The sequence below is a fragment of the Euleptes europaea genome, chromosome 11 (assembly GCF_029931775.1).
Source record: "Euleptes europaea isolate rEulEur1 chromosome 11, rEulEur1.hap1, whole genome shotgun sequence".
In the NCBI taxonomy this organism is placed as follows: domain Eukaryota; kingdom Metazoa; phylum Chordata; class Lepidosauria; order Squamata; family Sphaerodactylidae; genus Euleptes; species Euleptes europaea.
This window is the reverse complement of record NC_079322.1, coordinates 37,558,239-37,578,479: the sequence shown is the minus strand read 5'-3', so window position 1 is coordinate 37,578,479 and position 20,241 is coordinate 37,558,239. Positions and strand designations below refer to the sequence as shown.

General features: G+C 40.7%; 1 protein-coding gene across 1 annotated transcript in view; it reads left to right on the top strand.

The window, feature by feature from the left end:
- Window positions 1-20,241, top strand: part of KCNH8 (potassium voltage-gated channel subfamily H member 8) — a 220,835-nt gene that overhangs the window by 162,625 nt on the left and 37,969 nt on the right. Inside the window, exons 9-11 of the mRNA XM_056857318.1 lie at window positions 7,116-7,315; window positions 7,940-8,189; window positions 14,034-14,248. Coding sequence (XP_056713296.1) covers window positions 7,116-7,315; window positions 7,940-8,189; window positions 14,034-14,248 — 665 coding nt within the window. The remainder of the gene's footprint in view (window positions 1-7,115; window positions 7,316-7,939; window positions 8,190-14,033; window positions 14,249-20,241) is intronic.

The following is a 20,241-nucleotide window of genomic DNA, read 5'->3' as shown; positions in this document are numbered from 1 at the left end:
GCTGACAATCACAATCAACAGTCTAAAATGAAAAAAGTAACATCCAAGGAAAATAAATTTAATAAATTTTAAAAAATTCTTATTTTTTAAAGCAAGGTTCCCTTTATTTATATATTATTAACAGCACGAAAACCAGGGTGGCCTTCATCTGCTACATATATTAGATGCCAAATGAATTGGACTTTGTGGAAGGGGGACTTCTGTAGCCCTGATTTTACTATTCTTTTAATCTTCCATGTTTTTGATGCTTTCAGAGGGTTTGTGGTTCTTTGCTGGGGGTTTTGCTGAGTTTTTGCTGGACGATTTCACTTTTATTCTGATGCCATTTTAGTTTTTTTTCTGATTTGAATATTTAAAATAATTTTATAATGTTTTTATCCACTTGTAAACCACCTTTTGTGTCATTTTATGGCAGAAATTGATATACATATTTTAAATAAATAATATAATCAAGATATCAGCATAGAAAAAGCCTTTTCCCTGGTATTGGGAGCCGACGCCTGGTTCCAACTGAACCCTGCCCCGACAACCTAGGACCCTGGCGACTGCCTGCCTAAACGTTTGAAGGTGGAAGCAATTTTTAAAAGGCATATGATTAGATTTTAGCTGAAGGGCATTTTCTTACTGGTACTTTAGATGCTCAGATTGTGGATCATGTAGGGCTAGGGCTAGTACCTAGTCTAGTATACAGACACAAATTTCAGTGAAGCACCTTTAATACTAGAGAAATGTATTCCCTGTGTCCTGTCCCACTTAATAATTGGGCTGCCTTGTTCTGAAGTCATTTTAGACTCTAAATAGTCTTGCATAATAGGGTTGCCAACCTCCAGGTAGTAGCTGGTGATCTCCTACTCTTACAACTGATCTCCAGCCGACAGAGATCAGTTCACCTGGAGAAAATGGCCGCTTTGGCAATGGGACACTATGGCATTGAAGTCCCTCCCCAAACCCCTCCCTCCTCAGGCTCCTCCCCAAAAACCTCCTGCTGGTGGTAAAGATGGACCTGGCAACTCTACTGCATAAACACTTTGCAGTAATCAAGCTTGGATGTTGTAACAGCAGTGATCAGCAGCAAGATCCTTTCTTGAGAGACACTGTCCTTCAGTGTTACTCCTCTGAAGATGCCTGCCACAGCTGCTGGCGAAACTTCAGGAAAGAAAATACCAAGACCACGGTCAAACAGCCCGGATAACCGACAAGAACCAAAGATCCTTTCTGTTCAGGAGGAACTGCATCTGACACAACAAAATCCTCTTGGTATGTTTCAGTCCACTTCATAATGAAAACAGTCACTTCTGCTCTCCTCTTTCTGGATCCCCCCATCAATTTGATTTTGCTTTAGTCCCAGCTACAAAGCCTTCATATGGCACCAAGAACTATGGTTACCAGTCTCAAGGTGGGGCCTGGAGTTCTCCCAGAATTACAACTGATCTCCAGACTACAGAGATCTGTTCCCATGGAGGAAATGGCAGCTTCAGAGGGTGGACTATATTGCATTACATCTCCTCTGAGCTCTCTTCTCAGTAGAATTGCCAGCTCTGGGTTAGGAAGTACCTGGAGATTTTGGGGGTGGAGCCTGAAGAGGATGAGGTTTGGGGAGGGACTTCAATGGGGTACAATGCCATACAGTCCATCTTCCAAAGTGGCCATTTTCTCCAGGTGCTGATCTCTGTTGCCTGGAGATCAGTTGTAATCTCAGGAGATCTCCAGCCACCCCCTGGAGGTTCAATTTGATAAGGGCGTGTTGAATAAATAATTTGGTAAATTTCCTTGCGGAAAGTATATATCAACACACAGCCACTATATGCAATTCTTCTTGTATTTCAATTTTTCTTATCTCATTAAGTTACAACGTATACCACTAACGAAATAAATATACAGTAATAACAATACAGTCCAACATAGAACCATAGGATGTACAGTAAGTGAAGATCGTCCCAACTGTATAATATTGAATCTTTCAAAACACCAAGGAATTGGAACAAAATATTTCTCTCAAACCGGCTGCTGCAATCCGCCGAGCCGCACTGTGAGATGCACTCATTGCTCCGGTCAGCTGACTCCAACTGTCCAATCACAAAACGTCCTCCGGAGCTTTTTGTTGTTATTAACTCTTGCTTGTACAGCAGACGCTGGTAAGGATGTATGATGCTCACGGAAGATTTGTTCCACTTAGTATAAACACAAGGCGCAACTGCGCCACAAAATAATGACAAGATCCCGGGTTTTAATCTTGTTTCGCGGGTATAGATTAATGCTTCTTCAGATTAAAGTGTGTCTTGCCATCTATAATAACAATAATTAATTATTGCCATCCATAAAGAATTACAAGAACTCCCCCATAACATAGCCATTACTCTTAAAATTATATTCCTTATCTTATCAAACCCCCTGGAGTTAGCAACCCTGCTTCTCAGGCACCACCCTTAAATCTCCAGGAATTTTTCAAGCTGGAGTTGGCAACCTTATCAAGCAGATATCTGACTGGTTGCTCTTTTGACACCCTGAAAAGGTTAAAGGCATGCTGCTACCAAAATAACATTTTTGCAGCTGAGAGCTTTTCACATCGTGGTGGCTACGTACAATAAGAATGGTTGAGCTGATAAGATTTTCTTCTGGCCCGACCTTATTATTTATTCATCGTTACATCTTGTCTGACATAGTATTTCCCCTGAGTTTATTAGCCTGTGACACAGGAAGGCACTTCGATAGATTACAAATAACTTCTAAATTAACCTTATTTTAACCTCAGCCCACTTATCTGTGCCTCTATGCATTCCATAAGAATGGATGAATAAATTTTACCACTTATGCAAGCTCTACATTATTTTAACTTTGTTATATTCACAAATTTGTTACAGCAACATGTTGAGCTATCAGGTAAAAAAGGGAAGGGATATTCTGCAACTTTAAATTCAATTTATTTATGCCTTCTATGACGCAGCAATCTGAATGGTAGGAATATGACCCATATAGGAGAAGGGTGCTGCAAGATCCTCATTGCCCACAGTAGGGTTGCCAGGTCCCTCTTCACCACCAGTGGGAGATTTTTGGGGTGGAGCCTGAGAAGGGCGAGGTTTGGGGAGGGGAGGGACTTCAGCGCCATAAAGTCAAATTAGCAAAGCGGCCATTTTCTCCAGGTGAACTGATATCTATCGACAGAAGATCAGTTGTAATAACAGGAGATCTCCAGCTAGTACCTGGAGGTTGGCAATCCTAGCCCACAGGCATAGGAACATGTGCTGTAACTGTTCTCTCTTTTGTATATATTTTTGCCTCTTGCATTTTTATCAAAATACCATTGATGTGAGCTGTTAGCATTGTTTATTAATTAGATGAATTAAGTTCCTTTTAGGAGCATGCCTCTTTTTGAATGAATGTTCATAACCAATTAAATGGGTCAAGACTAGGAGGATTACCATTTGCTTACAGGGGGCGGGACATCTCCCACTCCCCGCAAGCCCTTCCTGCCACCCGCCTGATTGGTGGCAGGAGAAAAATTGGGTGGGGGGAATGTCAGTGTTTTGATGTGCTGACATCACTTTTGGTGTGACTGAAAGTGATGTCGGCATGTTGACCCAATCTAGCATTTGATCAAAAGTCTGTGTTTAAACCATAGTGTTACGGCAGACCCATAAATCAGGCTTTCAGGATTAGAAGCACAGAGACCCAAGACCAATATTCTGGAAAAAAAACCAGATTTATTTAGCAGCTGCTAGTCCCAGCTTTTGCTCTCGGGAGCATTGAAAAATAAGCTGGGCCCAGAACGAAAGAATGCAAGATCTTTTATAACCTTTAGCAAGCTCATTATAATACATTATTTATGCATATTTTATAATAACTTTTTACTGGATACAGAGTCTCAGCTAATAACTTATTATTATTATAGTCAGTTTATTATTATAGTCAGTTTATTTCTAACTGGTTACAAAATAAAAGAATATTATTGGTTAACATAAATGCATACAAGATCTCATTGGTTAACATAAGTTCTGTTTGAAGTTCATTACTGCACCTGGCATTTTATCTGGCTACCATTAATCATATCCCTCCCTTGAGGTTCTGGCGCCTGTCTTTTTTCTTAGTTTCATTCTGGTATCTGGCTAGCCTTGAATCAGCCAAGCAACACTCCTGTCTGGTTTTACTATAATCTCCTCTTCGCCTCCTGTCTATTCCTGAATTCCAAATATATCTTTCTGGGGCCCTCTTTTGGAGTTCCGTGATTTTTATTTTAGAAAAATAAAATTTGGCCAAATGCTACAGTGTCACAACATTTTGACGTCACTTCTGGCTGTGCTAGAAGTGAAATCAGCTCACTGCGGGTGACATCATTACTTCAGCATCAAGCCCTTCTCCCCTCGTAGAGAGTTTCCTGCCAGTTGCCAGCCTTGTACGGGCTACCCTAGTCAAGACTTCTGTAGACCTTCTCAAAATGTAGCTCAGTATTATACAAAGAACCTTATTTATATTGTGTATAATGAATGCCCACTTAAAATGTTATTCATGGTTTTTAACTAGCAAATATGCTGAAAATATAATTAGATTCTATTCTATCAGTATTGGTTCTTCCTGCAGACTATAGTTGCAATAACGTTTTTTTGGGGGGCGGTCAAGGATGCAATGTTGAAGTAGGAAACAACAGGCAGTTGAAAGAGACTGGCAGGATGTGTCAGAAAGAGAATATGATTTGTCAAAAGCTTTCCGTTGATGGTGTGTAGAAATATAAGCGCCTGTGAGAGGAATCAGCATGGGAGAGAATGGTACACTTGCAGTCACAGGATTCTTGTTTGTTTATTAAAACGCTGGTATCCTGCCTTTTTTCCAAAGACTGAAGGCAGCTAACAACAACCAACAAGGAAAATACGCTAAATTTTAAAAATAAAATAAAACAAACACAGCAATTGTCTTGTTTAAACCTTACATATTTTAATATACAGAACTCTAAACACAGTTTATCAAAAGGCCGTCTGAATAGGCACGGCCTTTCAAGCCTTCCTAAAAGAGATGGCGCTACCCTAGTGTCTTTGGGTAGACCATTTCCTAAATTTGGCCTGAGGATGAAAAAGGCCTGAGAATGAACAGAGAAATCTACAAGAGGGCACTACGAGTACAAATTGGCTTAAGGAGCATAATTGATCATTTCTACCTTTAAGGAGTCTCAATGCGGCTTACAATCGCCTACCCTTCCCCTCCCCACAACAGATGCCTTGTGAGGTAGGTGAGGATGAGAAAGTTCTGAGACAAGCCCAAGGTCACCCAGCAGGCTTCATGTGTAGGTAGGGTTGCCAACCTCCAGGTTCTAACTGGAGATCTCCTGCTATTACAACTGATCTCCAGCCTATAGAGATCAGTTCACTTGGAGAAAATGGCCGCTTTGGCAATTGGACTCTATGGCCTTGAAGTTCCCCCTTCCTCAAACCCTGCCTTCCTCAGGCTCCACCCCAACAATCTCCCACTGGTGGCAAAGAGGGACCTGGCAACCCTACGTGTAGGACTGGCTAATCTCCAGATTAGCCTCCGCCACTCCTAACCACTATGCCACGAGTTCACATAAGGAGTTTTTTAGGTATGTGGGTCCCGATCATGAAGCACCTTAAATAGAGCCCAGAAGCAAAACTGAGACCAAAAGCAAAATGCCAACCAGTGAGGTTGTTTTAGAACACATTATCTGTTTCAGCCAGTTTACAACAGTTAACAGGCAGGCAGCTGCATTCGTCACTGCCTAAAGCTTCTGAGTTTTCTTTAAGGGCAGCTCATTACAGTAAGGGTCTCATCTAGTTCAGTAATGCGGGAAGCTGTGAATGAATAGGTATTTTTGACATGTGTTACTGAGGAATGAGCTTTGCAGTATAATTTAAACATTTCTTTTATTAACAGAAAACATAGCGCTTAAAAACCATTTATATTTTACTTAACAAGATGATTGTGTTAAAGATGTCTTAGGGCATTTTCAGAAGTGATGTTCAGAATATGTTTTTGCATCAGTGCCAATTTCCGAGTAAATCGTAGAGAAATGCTGGTAAATTTCACTGTCTGAATCCAGATGTGGGCTAAATTCAACTTGCATCTTCTGCTTCATTTTTCAGGCCAGACCCTGAGAAAGAAGCATCTATGCAGCCCAATAATGCAGAGCTAGACTGAATATTTGAATATAGTTTATATCATGTGTAATGGGTAATATAAAACAGCCATTTGATTAGAATGACAGTTCCTTAATATGTAGCTGTTTGCTTCCCACTATCTTATAGCCACAGCCTTTTCCTACTTTTATGAATTGAAGCAGCCTAAAACCACTAATCATTACAGAATACCATTTTTATTAGAAACACAGCATCTGAGTTCTTCTACTGGGGGTGGCACTAGAAAATAATGGGGGATGTTTTCCTAAGAACATTGGGATGCACGTAATGTCAGTCTGTGTGATTTTATTGCAGGATTTGGGACATTTAAAAAGTGATCTAATCATCTCTTTTAGGAAGGCTCTTAATTCAGGTTTAGCCTAATAGTCAATGACAAGGCAGTGAGTTTTCACATCTGGCTCATTTGATGCAAAATATTTAATATTTATAGACATAGGAATTACTGCTTGTCTTTAAAAAAAAATTCAGTTAATTATGCTTGGAACTTCTCCTCATGTGGCTGTGTAACTGCAGTTGCATGCAACAAGTAACATCTGATTTGGCACATCCCTAAATGTTGATGCCACATCCATTGGTAATTGTCAAAAGTGATGGAGCTGAAAAACTGGGCTCTCTCTTGACTAAAATAATATTAGGGATTCCTGATTTTTCAATATTCCTGATTAAACAATTTTGCCAAATTTATTCCATATGACTTGAATTTCTAGAATTTTTAATATTTCTGACTCCCCTCTCATCTCCTGTAAGATGTTTTAAATGAAACCTCACAGAAGACTTCCTCAATTGCTACATTTCCCAAATGGCTTTCTCAGGAAGGTAGTATCCTGAGTGATTGACAGCTTTTATCAAACTGGTTGCATCCATTCTAGCCATCCTTTTATTGTGCTGGGACCAGTAATGATCAAGATCTTTCTTTATATTACTTTTTGCTTATAGTTTCTTTTGCTGCATCCACATACTTTCTGCCTTTTGCAGCTCTGATGCATGCCTTGGTGTTTGGTAATGTGACCGCTATTATTCAACGGATGTACTCCAGATGGTCTCTTTATCACACAAGAACCAAGGATCTGAAGGATTTTATAAGGGTCCATCACCTACCACAGCAGTTAAAGCAAAGAATGCTTGAATATTTCCAAACCACCTGGTCTGTCAATAATGGAATAGATTCACATGAGGTAATCAGAATCTTTCTTTCACTGTTTTTTTATAAACTGATGTGATTTCCCTCCCCCAAAATAACTTTAATTAATAATTTTAATTAATATTTTTGGTGAAATATTTCTGGAATATATAATAGAGCTGCAAATGTGTTAATTTACAAAAAAAAACCTATAAAGGAGCTCATAAAATGCATACGACTGGGAAAAGTTACTATGTGAAGTTCCCTGTCATTTTACTGTAGTGAATCTTTGTTACAGATGTACCTTTCAGTAATTGCACATATATTTAACTGTGTTCTGAAAAAATTAACTTCTGTATCTTAAAAAAAGAAAAGAAAATATACAAGATTTTAAGGGAGATTTTCCAACTAATATTTAGATGAGGGGCTGGATTACCAGACAAAACCTGTGAATCTGTTCAAACATTCAAGGACAAATATTTATCTACCTAAAAAAAAGAAAGAATAAAAAGCAAAACTATTGTTGACCACAGTACCGTTGCAAGTCCAAACAAGTTAATGACTATGAGGAATGTTGTACAAACTTAAAAAAATGCTATGAAAATTTTAACTATTTCGTTTTGACAAAAGAGCAGATTATTGAAGTTTAACAGGAAACTCATTTTCCCTTTCTGGACAGCTTTTAAAGGACTTCCCCGATGAGCTACGCTCAGACATCACCATGTACTTGAACAAGGAGATTCTGCAGCTGTCCCTTTTTGAGTGTGCCAGCCGCGGTTGCCTCAGGTCTCTGTCTCTGCATATCAAAACCTCCTTTTGTGCTCCTGGGGAGTACCTCCTCCGGCAGGGAGATGCCTTGCAGGCTATCTATTTTGTGTGCTCAGGTTCCATGGAAGTTCTCAAGGAAAGCACGGTGCTGGCAATTCTAGGTATGTCGTGTGTGTGCCCTTTATTCATGCCAAAAATTAAAATGGCAGCCTATTATAAAGAGGCTTTTTTTTAGATTACTGCTTTGACCACTGTTAGCTATTAGATAAATCTGTGTTCATACTGATAAGATCAAAACTCATCTCTTGCATGCCTAAGGAGCTTGATTTTAAATTACTGAAAGATGCTTGCCGAAGACCCCACTGATCATTTGGGCCGCGGGCCCTGCACCGGCCCTGTCACTCAGATAGGGTTGCCAACCTCCAGGTACTACATGGCAATCTCCTGCTATTGCAACTGATCTCCAGCCAATAGAGATCAGTTCTCCTGGAGAACATGGTCGCTTTGGCAATTGGACACTATGGCATTGAAGTCCCTCCCCTCCCCAAACCCTGCCCTCCTCAGGCTCCGCCCCAAAAACCTCCCACCAGTGGCGAAAAGGGACCTGACAACCCTTCACTCAGCTAATCAACTGCTTTTTTATAGGAAGCATGGGACCTCCCCCCCCCCCAAAAAAAAAATTGGGTCTGGGGACCTGCTTTGCCACAGCCAAGGGGCAGCATCCCACCTGTGTTCTATATGGTGGAGCTCTGGAAAACTATTGAATTGGAAAGCTGTGCTACATTATTGGAAAGGGATAGTTTGAGGGACCAGTTGTACACCTAAGTGTGTCTCAATGAGGCAGCTCTTAGCCCTTTCAGAAATTAAATATTCTGTGATGTTACACAAAGAAGAAACAATTGTGTGAAAAGAACACAGTATACCCCTTTTCGTGGGTTACTACTATCAGAAAATAAGGTTGACCAGAAAGAAAAAAGCAACATAAACAGCCCTGCTGTAACTTTTCCCATGCACATGGCTGATGTTATCATCAGGAAGACTGATAACGTTATTAAACACCAAAGTGCAAGTATATAGTAGGCAGATTGGTTTTCTGAATACCACACTCCACATTCTTAATGAACATGAACCACTTTTAAGAGAATGAGTCTGGCTTGACTAATCCCTTAGGTAACTTAATTTGAAGACTCAATGTCTCCATTATAATTTCATTACAAATCCTAGGATATCATGTCCTAATAAATGAGGGTATAAGATTTTATATAATGCTTAAACATTTCTACAAAAGCTGCTACTAATAGAGTATTAATCAAGCCTTTGTATACAAGGATATGGTTGTCGAAGGCTTTCACTGTCAGAGTTCATTGGTTCTTGTAGGTTACCCGGGCTGTGTGACCGTGGTCTTGGTATTTTCTTTCCTGACGTTTCGCCAGCAGCTGTGGCAGGCATCTTCAGAGGAGTAACACTGAAGGACAGTGTCCTTCAGTGTTACTCCTCTGAAGATGCCTGCCACAGCTGCTGGCGAAACATCAGGAAAGAAAATACCAAGACCACGGTCACACAGCCCGGATAACCTACAAGAACCAAAGGATATGGTTGTTTCCTATAAAAATGTTTACCCAGGCTTCAGTTACAACTAATGATTTTGTTGATGATTGATAGATCGAGTTCCTTAACCATGGCCAACATTTGTTAATTAGTTCATAGAACCATTACATGGCATTTTGTGTCTACATATATTCACTGCACATTCCACACAGTATCTTCCGCACATTAAATATACATGACCTGTATGTATGCCCGTAGGTTCATTTTAGGTGGGAAAGTGACATGTAGGGGAAAGGCTTAATCCCACACACATGCACACACTCAATATGAACTTGGCATACACTCGCTGTCTAAAAAAATCCTGGAAGCCCCATACACCAATTTCTAAAGCATGTTTCATGCACAGCATGAAGTTTCATGGACAACAGATGACAAATTCAGATGTTTTAACATGATTTCTAGGCAACAACACCAAAATTGCATTCCCACCATCAATTTCCCACCTTCCATCAAGACACCTAGATAAACACAGCAATGGAAACATCACAGGCACAGGGGTCCCTGGGAAATGTAGTTCTAGCTAGAGTGCTGCTGTTGCTAGGTATCATAGAGGATGATGTGGCAGGGCAGGATATTGGTACTCTGACAACAGGCATGGGAGGTAAGTTTAGAGAATGTGGAAATACGGCAGCAGATGGGTAGATAACTGAGATTTACATTAATTAATTAATTAATTTTAAAAATCTTACAAACAGCTAATAAGTGTCACTCAGTTCATCATTCACTTAATGACAATTGATTACACCGGTATTCAAAAAGAAGGGCCGGCTCCTCATTGCTTGTTTTTACTATTGCACTGCTGAATTTTCTCAGTGAATTACAACTGGTAATATCCATTATTAATCACCACTTTCAGTAATGGGTTTTAGTAAGAATTAAATTAACTTTTTATTATGAAGGTACAGGGTGGCTTCAGCCAACCAAAGCAACTGATGAACTAATGCTTCTAAATTCCAATGAAACAGATATTGTGTGAAGCAATCTTCCAAGGCTAAATCCAATGTGGCTTTTCAAGTCATAAAATCACAGCTGCTCCACTGGCAAGTCCTGGTAACTTCTTCATGCTAATTTTACTCTGCAGAAATTGTACTTTAGTTCCAGTGGTTGAATCTGTTATGAGAAGAAATGTATATAAAACCACCAGATGTTTCTTCTTGATATACTTCTTTTTCTTAAATTTATCATAGAGCCAAACTAGATGAGATGATAATTTGGCCTAGATATTGGAGCTCCTAAGCAGTATCAGGGCCACTGCCTGTAGAAAGGGGAATTGTCCCTTTTCTGCTTGCTGTTTTCCTGACCTTGGAGCTGCTGTTTGCCCTGATAAGATAAACTATACGGCATCATGTTTCAAATCTGACAATTTCCTCAAAATTTAAAATCACAGCCATTTGAGAATCTGCTAGACCATCACTCATTCTGTTAAGCACTGTGCTATACCATATTAATACAATAATTGCTGTTCCATTCACAAAGCAAAACCACATTTTAATTTGATTTACCTTGTGTTTAAACCAGTTATATTGGAACATGAGTGAGGCAATTGCAAAGTGTCTTCCTTTGGCTGTAGAGAATCTACTGGTATGGAAGTCATTTTAGGAAAGCCTCCTTGGACTGTTTGGTCTCCTCCTGTCACAGTGACTGATAATTGTCATCAAGGCAAGATAGGATGCCATAGATAAATGTTTGCCCTGGTTTTATGTTTATTCTTGTCCTAAGGTCCAAGTAGAGAAAATGCTAGGAGATCCATGATCCAGATCTTGCCAGAAACAATAGGTACACAGACACTGATTCAGACCATGCAGTAGGAGTTACCTGTTCCAACACCATACAGTTTTGATAATTGAAATCAAGCTCCCAATTCAACATTCAGCTATTAACCTTGTCCTTTTTCCCCTTTCCAATTTGCTTTCCTTTAATTGGCAAGACCTGGCAGTGGTGGAACAGTTAAATGCCCTCATTGTCCTAATCCTTCCAGCCCAAAAAACCTTCCTGCCGGTGGCGAAGAGGGACCTAATAACGCTACTCAAAAACTCTGCAGTCATTCCAAGTCACCACCTGCCAATGCCCTTTGGAGTCCACCCTCCAAAGCATCCATTTTCTCCAGTGGAACTGATCTCTGTAGTCCGGAGATGAGCTGTAATCCCAGGGAATCTCTAGGTCCCATCTGGAGGCTGGCATTCCTCCTTCAATTGCTTACTCCCCTGTAACCTGTATTCTCTCAATATTTCCAGCAACATCACCACCTGATAGTAAGACCCTCTCTGGCTAGAAGATTGGGGCTCCGGAACTTTTTTTTTGCACACTCAGGGATGGAAAAATCAATCTGCCTCCTCCCCTTGCTTCTTCTTTGGTAAACATAACTAAGTCAGGCATAGTTTGAGGACAAAATTAGACTTCCAGTATTCAAATTATAAAGATTTAATATTTCTCTAAGTAGCAGAATTGGGCAAATATTAAAAGGAAAAAATTGAATAAACACAGACTTTCTAACCCTGTTCTAAACATTCCCTTAATATTTGTTTATGTATTTATTTTTAGTCTTATACCCCACACCTTCTCCCGGCCGAAGCCGGGATCAGGGCGGCTAACATCAGATAAAGCAGCATGAAACACAATAAAAACATACAAATTACCCCAATTAAAATCAAACACTCTCTAAATTAAAAACAGATGGCACTCTTTACCTGCGCACAGGGACCAAGGCCAGCCTGGAAAGCAGTCGGGGTCAATTCAAACGTCTTGCAACATTCATATTATAAATAACCTGCTTGCTCCAGTCTGGGAAATATAACAACTGGGAAGCTCATAAAGTCAAAAGGTGAAGCCCTCATGTTGAATGGAGAAAGGTTTCTGTCCCTTCCCACCACCAGCAGGTCGACAACTTCGCCAGGATGAATTCGTGGCTGCAACACTGGCATGAGGCTGCCACAGTACTCCTGATGGCAGGCGGCGTCAGCCCAGCCCCGGCGTCTGGCAGGGTTTGTGCTTGGCAGCCTGCCACCACTTCTTCCTCATCCTACAAAGTGCTGTTGCTGTGGCGGAGCCCTTGCAGGGCTTTCATGCCCAGCGCCCATGTCTTTCTGGGAGGCGCAGTGGACATGGCCGACTTCTCGGCCAAGTGACCTAAATTGCTGCTGGAGTTGCTGCTGCACCGCAGGCGAGCTGCAGGCACCACTCTTCACCACCCAGTGACCTGAGCTGGGCTTGCCACTGCTGGGGGATGTGGCCTTACATATCTGCGTTATCCAGGAGACCTTCAAGGAGGCCAGAGTCCTCTTACTGGTGCTCATGGATGGAGGGCACCCCGACCTGGCCAATGGCCCAGCTCACTTGCTTCCCACTGAGCCTCTCCCATCGGCCGAGTGGCAGTGGTGGGTGCAGCGGCAACTGAGCTGCTTCTTGCATAATATATGTTACAAGAAGGAGAGGTGCTTTATCCTTGGAGGTGCTGAACCTCAGAAAAGTTCCTTTTATCTCAGTTTACAGAGTTGAGACTTCTCCCATTGTCCCTCAACATGTGATCAAGATGGTGTCCCCTAGATAAAAGCTTAAACCGTCATGGCTTGAGAAAAAATGGCAAAGAACCAATGACTGTTTCTTCATAGTGGTCAAGGAGTATATGATCTCCCCATTGAGGGTCATCCTTCTCTTCTTGATCAAAGGGTAGAAAAACCATCTAGCCATTTAGATTTGTAGTGTCTGTCCCCAAGTGGGACAATCTAACAAGGTGTGAAACAGTATCACTTTGTTCTCCTCAGGCCAAAGCCATTTTCATTTCTATGGCACTCAGTTTCCCTGTGCCTCTGAGATGGCTCATTCCCCTGTAGTTTCCCCATTTCTAGCTGTTAGTGTGTAGAAAAGTCTCTTGAGGCAGGTGAAGACAGGAAACCTAATTATTGAAATTCTAACATGAAATTCTGGGCTGCATTTCCTCACAGGCCCACAGGTATACCACTTTCCCAAATATTAAAATATTGTTCTCTTGGATTCCTAGAGTCAGTCATTTTAAATTACTCACAGAAGTTTAGTACATTAATGAAAAGCCTATCTCAGCATCTTAGTATTTTGGTTCCTGTGCTTTCTGCATGACATGTTTAAGCTCTGTGTTTCTGTGCAAAGTGCAGCCTTTCATGAAGATAGGTTCAGAGAGCAGCCATGTTGGTCTGCATTAGAGCAGTTATATTTGAGTCCAGTAGCACCTTACAGTAGTGCCTTACAGTTTCAGGGTATAACCTTTGAGTCAAAGCTCCCCTCGTCAGTTGTGTGATGAAGGGAGCTGTGATTCTCGAAGGCTTACACGCTGAAACTCTTGTTGGTCTCTAAAGTGCTATTGAACTCTAACTTTGCAATGTGCATGAATGATGATGACTCTCTTCTTGTGTATCTTCTTTTAGGTAAGGGGGATTTAATTGGAGCAAACCTCGCAATTAAGGACCAAGTGATTAAAACCAATGCAGATGTGAAAGCCCTAACTTACTGTGACCTCCAATGCATTATTCTCAAAGGACTCTTTGAAGTGCTAGACCTTTACCCAGAATATGCGCACAAATTTGTTGAAGAAATTCAGCGGGATCTCACATATAACCTTCGGGAAGGCCATGAAAGTGATGTAAGTGGTTTTACTATGGCTGCAGCTACATTTAGCCTTAAAAATAGATCTTGCACACTGACAATTCACCTTCCAGTATAAAGTAAAGATACATGTAATGAATGATGATTGTGCTAGCTTAATCATTAATCCTTTACTCAGATGAATTCTGAATTATGAGTTGTAGACACAGTAGAATCCTCCGTCCATAAGAAAGAATTCTGTCTCAATACTTTTTAACAGGTTTTGTCCTTATGTGCTTATATTTTACAATCCTTTTCAGTCCCATTAAACATTAATCTAAAAAAATATTAAATAATATATTTTCTGCATCCTAAGAGACCTGGCTAACATTTAGTTCCCATTTCAATGCATTTTAGCAAATTTCATGCAAAAGGGAACTGCACTTACAATTCATGCTTTTGAGAAAGTTTTGCACAGCAAAGAGGTGTTTGAATTTGCAAAACATAGCTAATTGGTACACTCCCAACAGAAAATACCTTTTTGAAATAATGACTCTTCCGATGGACTGAACTCTTGAAAACTAAAAGACAAGTTCTTAGTGAGGTAGGGCTTTTCTGCATCCTCATTTTCCTCACTTGTAAGTTCCTGTTTTTTGGGGGGTGGGGGCGGGGTTCTGTTCTGCATGTATTTTTCTCCCTCTAGCAGTTTATGTCCAGCATATCTCCCTGCAGATGTAAACTACGGGTTTTTTATACTGGGCATAAACCAGTGTAATATTGAATCAACCACTAGAGGGACAAAAACACATGCTGAACAGAATCCACTCCCCCCAAGAAACCCTGACCTGGATGGCCCAGGCTAGCCTGATCTCGTCAGATCTCAGAAGCTAAGCAGGGTCAGCCCTGGTTAGTATTTGGATGGGAGACCACCAAGGAATACCAGGCTTGCTGTGCAGAGGAAGGCACTGGCAAACCACCTCTGTTAGTCTCTTGCCATGAAAACCCCGTAAGGGGTCACCATAAGTCGGCTGCGACTTGAAGGCACTTTACACACACACAAGAAACAGGAACTTACAAGTGAGGAAAATGAGGATGCGGAAAAACCCGTCTCTATTTAGGAACATGAAGGTCTTTTTTTCCTGATAAGGTTACTGAAGTACATCTATCTAGAGAAAACACTGAGAGGCAAGTTTTGGAAGTTGAGTTTCTTTTCACTAGAAGACACTTTTATGTTCAATGTGGTTTAGCTACACTTTCCTTCTTAAATCTTATGAATTCTTTCTCAAGAACAATAGCATATCTAATCTTCTAATAAATTAGGTCATTGATTTCTGTTCACATAACTCTTTCAATGCAAATTCAGTCAACATGCTGTGTACCCTACTAAAGAATTGGCATATGGGGGGCTATGTAAATAAATTCATAATGTGATGTGATGTTGAGGGCAACTCAAGGAAAGTTCATTTGTGACCACTGCTTCTTTGTGGCTCCATTCCTTACCATTGGTAACTTTAGAATAGCGAGATCACATTGGAAGTGATGATAACACGGTTCCTCTCAATGTCAGTGTTGTCGTACTCATCTACATGGAAGGATGACAATTAGGGTTGGCTGGCAACTGGTGGGATTCCAGGAGAGGGGGACCATGGGAAGCACCATCAGGCATGACATTGCATCTGGGGAAAACCCAGATGTGACTTCACGTCTGTCTAGGAATTGCCTGTAAAAACAACAGAGTTTAAGGCAATTCCTAGAGTAGGCTGGCATTACTTCCAGATTTTCCTTAGAAGTGATGTCATGTCATCACCTGACAGTGATTTTAATTTTTCCCCTCTCTCTGGTCTCCAGAGTGGCAGTGGGAAACAGGAGCCAGTGGTGGGGAAACCCCAGCCCTGGCCAGAACCTGGTAACCTTGACAATATTCCATTTTCAGAAACACTGGAAATTACCATGGAGGAGCAGAAATCATTTCACTCCTGTAATGTAAGAACTGACCCTAAGTAATCATAGGTCATTAAGGTCTAGAGTCTAACCTGCTAGCTGTGGCCATGGGCTACCAAGTGGCATTGATAATGAATGTTGTAAACAGGCTGTAGAAATCCAATGCATTGTTTTCAGAATAGTTTTTGAAGAAGGCTGAACCCCAATGGGATTATCGTTGACTTGCCGCAACTTTTATTTTTATTGACCTGGTTTTAAGTGTTGCTTTATTATGTCTTTAGTGATGCATTGTTCTTGTATTGGTGTTTCTTGTTGATGTTATTTGCTGCTTTTATATGTGAGGTTTTGACAGTTTTAGCTGCCGTTAAGTATTTTTGTAATCTTTTTAATGTCTTTTATAGCATTGTTTTTGTGTTAACCGAAGTCCTAAACTAGATGATATGCAGAAGATCTGTGATCAGCATCTGCCAGATCAGTCCTGCGGGAGAAAGTTATCCACTAACCGCCCCATGGCATTTTTTACAATTTAAATATTTCCCAAAGCTACTATTTGCCTTTTTGAGTTATATGCTAACAATATATTTGCTTCCCACCTTGGAACAAATAAAAATTTCAGAGGGAGATTAAAACTAGGAAAATTTAAATATCCTCAGTGCCACAGTTCCAGTTTTTAAAAATATTAATTAAACCCATAGGAGATCCTGCTTGAGTGATAGTATTTTTGGCTCTGATAGTAGAGTTATCTTAAGTCTGGCTATCTGTGCTGGTCTTTAACTCAATTCGCTTCCAGACGTCTGTTTTCTTGTTGACTTTGTAGCTGAGACTGCGCTTGCATAAACTAGCAGATTAAATCAGCATCTGAGCACTACTTCCCATAGCAAAAGTGTAATGGGTACATAAGCCAGCTGGGTGAACTTGGGCAAGTCATTCTCTCTCAGCCCCACCCACCTCACAGGGTGTCTGTTGTGGGGAGGGGAAAGAAAGGTGCTTGTAAGCCGGTTTGAGTCTGCCTTAAGTGGTAGAGAAAGTCGGCATATAAAAACCAACTCTTCTTCTTCTTCTTCTTCTATTAAGGACCTGTATTCTGCATTTGATAAAGCATTTCTTGGTTCTGAACATAACCTTAGAAAATTATGTGCACATGCTCCAAGCACAATAGTTTTAGAGCAGTAATATATCCATGAAAACCATAATGTGTGAAGCAATCTTAAATTGTCACACATTAATTTGATTTGGTGAGACCAACAGAGATGTGTATACTGAAAGAAATGTACAGGCTTATTAGAAATGTGATGGCAGTAAAGGTAGAGCAGATTGTTTTTCCCAACAAAATTCCTGATTTCGATTGACAGGACAAATCCTCTTTCTTTCTTTCTTAATGTAAAAATTGAGTACAGTGAAAAACTACTTGTAGAATATTACAAACTAGATTATATAGCAACTCTCAGGGCCCCTTCCCCACCCTTTGTTACCTATTGCTATTGCTTAGTTTTCTTGGTCTGTCTTCCTAAAAATAGATTGAGTAGTTATGTTTCACTGGGTATGTATAATATTCTTATAGTGTCTATTTCTCATTAGGGACTGGTATTCGTCAAATAGTTTTTCTTGTCCATTGAGAAAGAGGAACAGACTAAACAGTTTGTATTACCTTCAGTGGCACATGATACAGAAAGGAATTCCATATGACTAGTTTGGGGATGTGGGTTCCTTCTTAGTCTAGGCAGATGTTGCATAGTGATGTTAGTCATCTGGAGATTATCTCTTTCCACAGAGGATAAACAGATATTGAGAGTATAGTTGCAGTACATGGAAAGAAGGGTGGGGAAGGGGCCCTGAGAGTTGCTATATAATCTAGTTTGTAATATTCTACAAGTAGTTTTTCACTGTACTCAATTTTTACATTAAGAAAGAAAGAGGATTTGTCCTGTCAATCGAAATCAGGAATTTTTTTGGGAAAAACAAAATTGCTTGGAAAGAAGGCGCTAAGGGGAAACATGATAGAGGTCTATAAAATTATGCATGGTTTGGAGAGAGTAGACAGGGAGACGTTTTTCTCCCTCTCCCATAATACTAGAACACGGGGTCATCTGCTAAAGCTGGAGAGCGAGAGATTCAAAACAGATAAAAGGAAATATTTTTTCACACAACGCATAGTTAAATTGTGGAAGTCCCTGCCCCAGGATGTGGTGATGGCTGCCAGCTTGGAGGGCTTTAAGAGGGGAGTGGACATATTCATGGAGGAGAGGGGTATTCATGGCTATTAGTTAGAATGGATACTGGTCATGCTGCATACCTATTCTCTCTAGTATCAGAGGAGCATGCCTATTATTTTGGGTGTGGTGGAACACAGGCAGGATGGTGCTGCTGCAGTTGTCTTGTTTGTGGCTTCCTAAAGGCACCTGGTTGGCCACTGTGTGAACAGACTGCTGGTCTTGATGGGCCTTGGTCTGATCCAGCAGGGCCTTTCTTATGTTCTTATGTATATGTGCACAGTAGTGCCTTGGCAGAAGACAGGAGGTATATATTCTATATCACCTACTTCTGTCTTCCTCTTTATTTGAAGGCCATCAACTGGCCAGAGGGACAAAAGAACATTTTAAAATAATTCAAAGTAGATAACCTTGGTTTTTATCACCTCCTATGCCTTTCCAGAAAATTATGAAACTATTTCACTGAAATAGTCAATATCCTGAAACTCCCCAAGTCCACTTCCTCCCCTTCTTATCCACTACCATTGCTTGTAAGAACCAGGGGAGCACTGGCCATTGGAGCCACCGGGGATTTCCTGGTGGGCCGATTCCCCCCTCCCTCCAGGCCAAACCAGCCCAGAGTAGAAGGGCTGTATAAAAGCCAGCGTGGCACCAGAATAACACACCAGGATATTTATCTGAACCCATCCTTCTGTCACACCACAGCTTCCAACAAAGTGTGCAAAAATCACCAAAAAGGGCCAGCAAGATAATACTGCACTAAAAGTTAGCAGACAGCATATGACAATTCTCCCTGTTATCGGGGGATGGGGGGGACTCCTCTGGCATCTGTTATGAAGTCATCTGGCGCCCATTATTAAATCATAAATACATTATCCACTGCCCTTACTTTCTCCTCCTTATCCACACCTTCTATGGGCCGTAGGGTTCAAAATATTGTTGAAAAGCAGCAGTAGCCTACAGAGCAAAGACTATTTGTGACTGTTCAGGTTGCTCTCTTTTTCCTGCACTCAAGAGGAAATCAACAGGAGGAGGTGATACCCTGCAAGTGGCATGTGGCTGACTGCTGTGAATTCCAGGAGGTATACATGCTACCATTCATGTCCTCAATTTGGTGAATGTCACTGTTCACATCTGAAATACTAACAGTCCCAGATGTGTTTTGTGAATATCCCAAAAATGCACCAGTGACTGTGGACAGCCTCATGCATTTGTTAGTGTTTGCTGAGACACAGATATTTCTTCTCTGACAATCTCCAATTTAATCTGGTATTGACAGCTTTCATACATGAATATTAACATTTATTCCATTTTGGTCATCCACTGTCATAGAATTCTCGGGTTTAGAATGGGCCAAAAAACAGAAGTCTAGCATGAAAAATGCCAGTTCTCTGCTATGTAGGAAATACAGATACCAAGTCAGTATCAGCGTCTCAGGGAACAATTGTTTAAATAGCAAGATGAACTATGCGCTTCAAAGACTCCTGATGAAGGTGACAAGCAACAATACCCTAGTGGTTGAAAATGTTATCAGAAGCCGGTGATGTGTGTACCAACAGTCTAGCATTGTTATTGTGCTGCTTTCCCTATATCTATAGGGAACAGTTCCCTATGTCTATATTGAAACAGTTCAAGATTCCAAATAGAAGCATTCTGTCTTTTTACCAAATGCACAGAGAATCATCATGTACTCTACCATCCTTTCTGCATATTAGGCAATACTATTACATAAGTTAGACCCATTTTGGCCTCATACAGATTTCTCCAACACAAGGTTGGATTTTTCTTTTATTTCTATTTTGCAATTTCTCTATGACAGGGCTTCTGACAGATCTTCTCTGTCAGCTAGAACATAGAATTGTTAGAATATTAATTACCTCTGCCTGCCATTCTTTACATG